Source organism: Salarias fasciatus, chromosome 22 (genome assembly GCF_902148845.1).
Source record: "Salarias fasciatus chromosome 22, fSalaFa1.1, whole genome shotgun sequence".
In the NCBI taxonomy this organism is placed as follows: Eukaryota; Metazoa; Chordata; class Actinopteri; order Blenniiformes; family Blenniidae; genus Salarias; species Salarias fasciatus.
In genome coordinates, this window is record NC_043765.1 from 16,040,015 (window position 1) to 16,041,643 (window position 1,629).

The window sequence follows — 1,629 nt, forward strand, 5'->3', positions numbered from 1 at the left end:
ACACCCAGGAAGCTGAATTAACTACGCTTGAACCAAACATACCATACCATAACATACCATAAACATGTAGAAACATTCAAAAACAATACAATCAATTCTTTATGCATATGAATTGACATTTCTGTTTTTACTTTTCTGGGTCTTTATGTATTGTATTTTGAATTCAATAGTGATAAAAGACATTGTTTTTAAAATAATCAATTGCATCAGCATGATTTCTTCTTTACTGGTAGTTTGAGGAACTTCAAAAAACAGTGAAGCAGTGAAGACACTTTGCAAATGAAATTGACCACACCACAACACAGAACTCCTTCAATAACTGCAGTAAGCAGAAATAACACATTCAAATGTAAAATGATGTTATTTGTGACAAAACAATAAACATAAGCAAAAAAAGGAGACGATGAATACAAACATTGATTTTGTGAATAGGAAATGTTCAACATACAAATACATGAGTCCAGGGAAATTATTGATTAGCGCTCCCATACAGTGTCTAAATGAATAATGTTCAATTTCAAAACAAATTCATTTGGTCACTTGGAATTATTCATGCAATCTTACAGAAATTTAGAAATCACAGAACAAAACACAAAGTTGAATCAGATCTTCTCAGCTACTGAGGGCAGACTGTGCCTAATGCACAAACAAACGGCTGCATGCGAGAGCACTTTACATCATTCCACTTCTTACTCGCACCGAGGTTGGTTTCAACACATGACTCTGGTCCTCCATAGTTGTTTGGCTCTCCAGGACTCCAAAAGACAAAATTGACCCTGGATCCGTCAGACCACATCCATCTTGAGTCCTCATGAAGGTCGGTGAGTCCAATCCAGGTGCGTCCTTCAGCATGGTCAAAGTTCTGAATCAGTGATTTGACAAAGTTATGTTCCTGCACACTGTGGATGGACACCAGGTTGGCTCCCAGTGACACACAGTGGCGTTCTGCTGCAGCCCAGGTCTTAGCTGTGGCGAAATACCGAAAGCAGCGGCCATTGAAGTTGAACCAGAACGCTGGACAACCGCCACGCTGGAGCTTTGTGTTTTTCTCCTCCAAGGGAGTCGCAGCACAAAGAGCGAGGAAACACAAAAAGAGGAAAAACATCATGTTGAAGCTTCAAATGTCTCTGAGTGAGAAGGCCTTGATGTCTTGCTGGAGCTGTTCAGAGCCGTTTGAGGAGACTGTATCTCACAGAGGAGAAAGTCTTTTATATACCTGAGAGAGGCGGAGCTGCACTGAGAGAGTTTTATCAACAGCTTTCACCAGGTCAATAAAAATTGGTGATCAACTATATTTTTTTTGGCTTGTTGTCACCAATTTCTTGCCTCCCATTGATCGTCTGGAGTGTAGCTAATTGAAAAAACGTATCTTTGCACTCTCTTCCTTCTCTCCTCTGTTTTTTTTTTTTTTTTTTGCTTGTTTGTTCACTTGTTTGTTTCCTTCACTCTCTGTCTCTCTACTTGTCTTTCTGTCCCCCTGTCAGGTCCAGCAATATCATGGATCAGTACTCAAAATAAATAAAATAAAGGAAGAAACCATGTTATCAAGAGGAGCTTTATACTTATAAAGTCCTTTTGGAGGAGCAACTCTGTCAGGCACATAACAGCAGCCAGACCTCCATTCTGCTG

At 39.8% G+C, this 1,629-nt stretch overlaps 1 protein-coding gene across 1 annotated transcript; it reads right to left on the bottom strand.

The window, feature by feature from the left end:
• Positions 1 to 616: 616 nt before the first annotated feature.
• LOC115409803 (lactose-binding lectin l-2-like) lies at positions 617 to 1,170 on the bottom strand. The gene has a single exon (XM_030121079.1). The coding sequence runs from the start codon at positions 1,106 to 1,108 to the stop codon at positions 617 to 619; it is 492 nt and encodes a 163-aa protein (XP_029976939.1). The 5' UTR covers positions 1,109 to 1,170.
• Between the last annotated feature and the right edge of the window lie 459 nt (positions 1,171 to 1,629).

Excerpts from the sequence above, each read along its gene's own strand:
- LOC115409803 (XM_030121079.1), bottom strand. The coding sequence starts at position 1,108 with ATGATGTTTTTCCTCTTTTTGTGTTTCCTCGCTCTTTGTGCTGCGACT.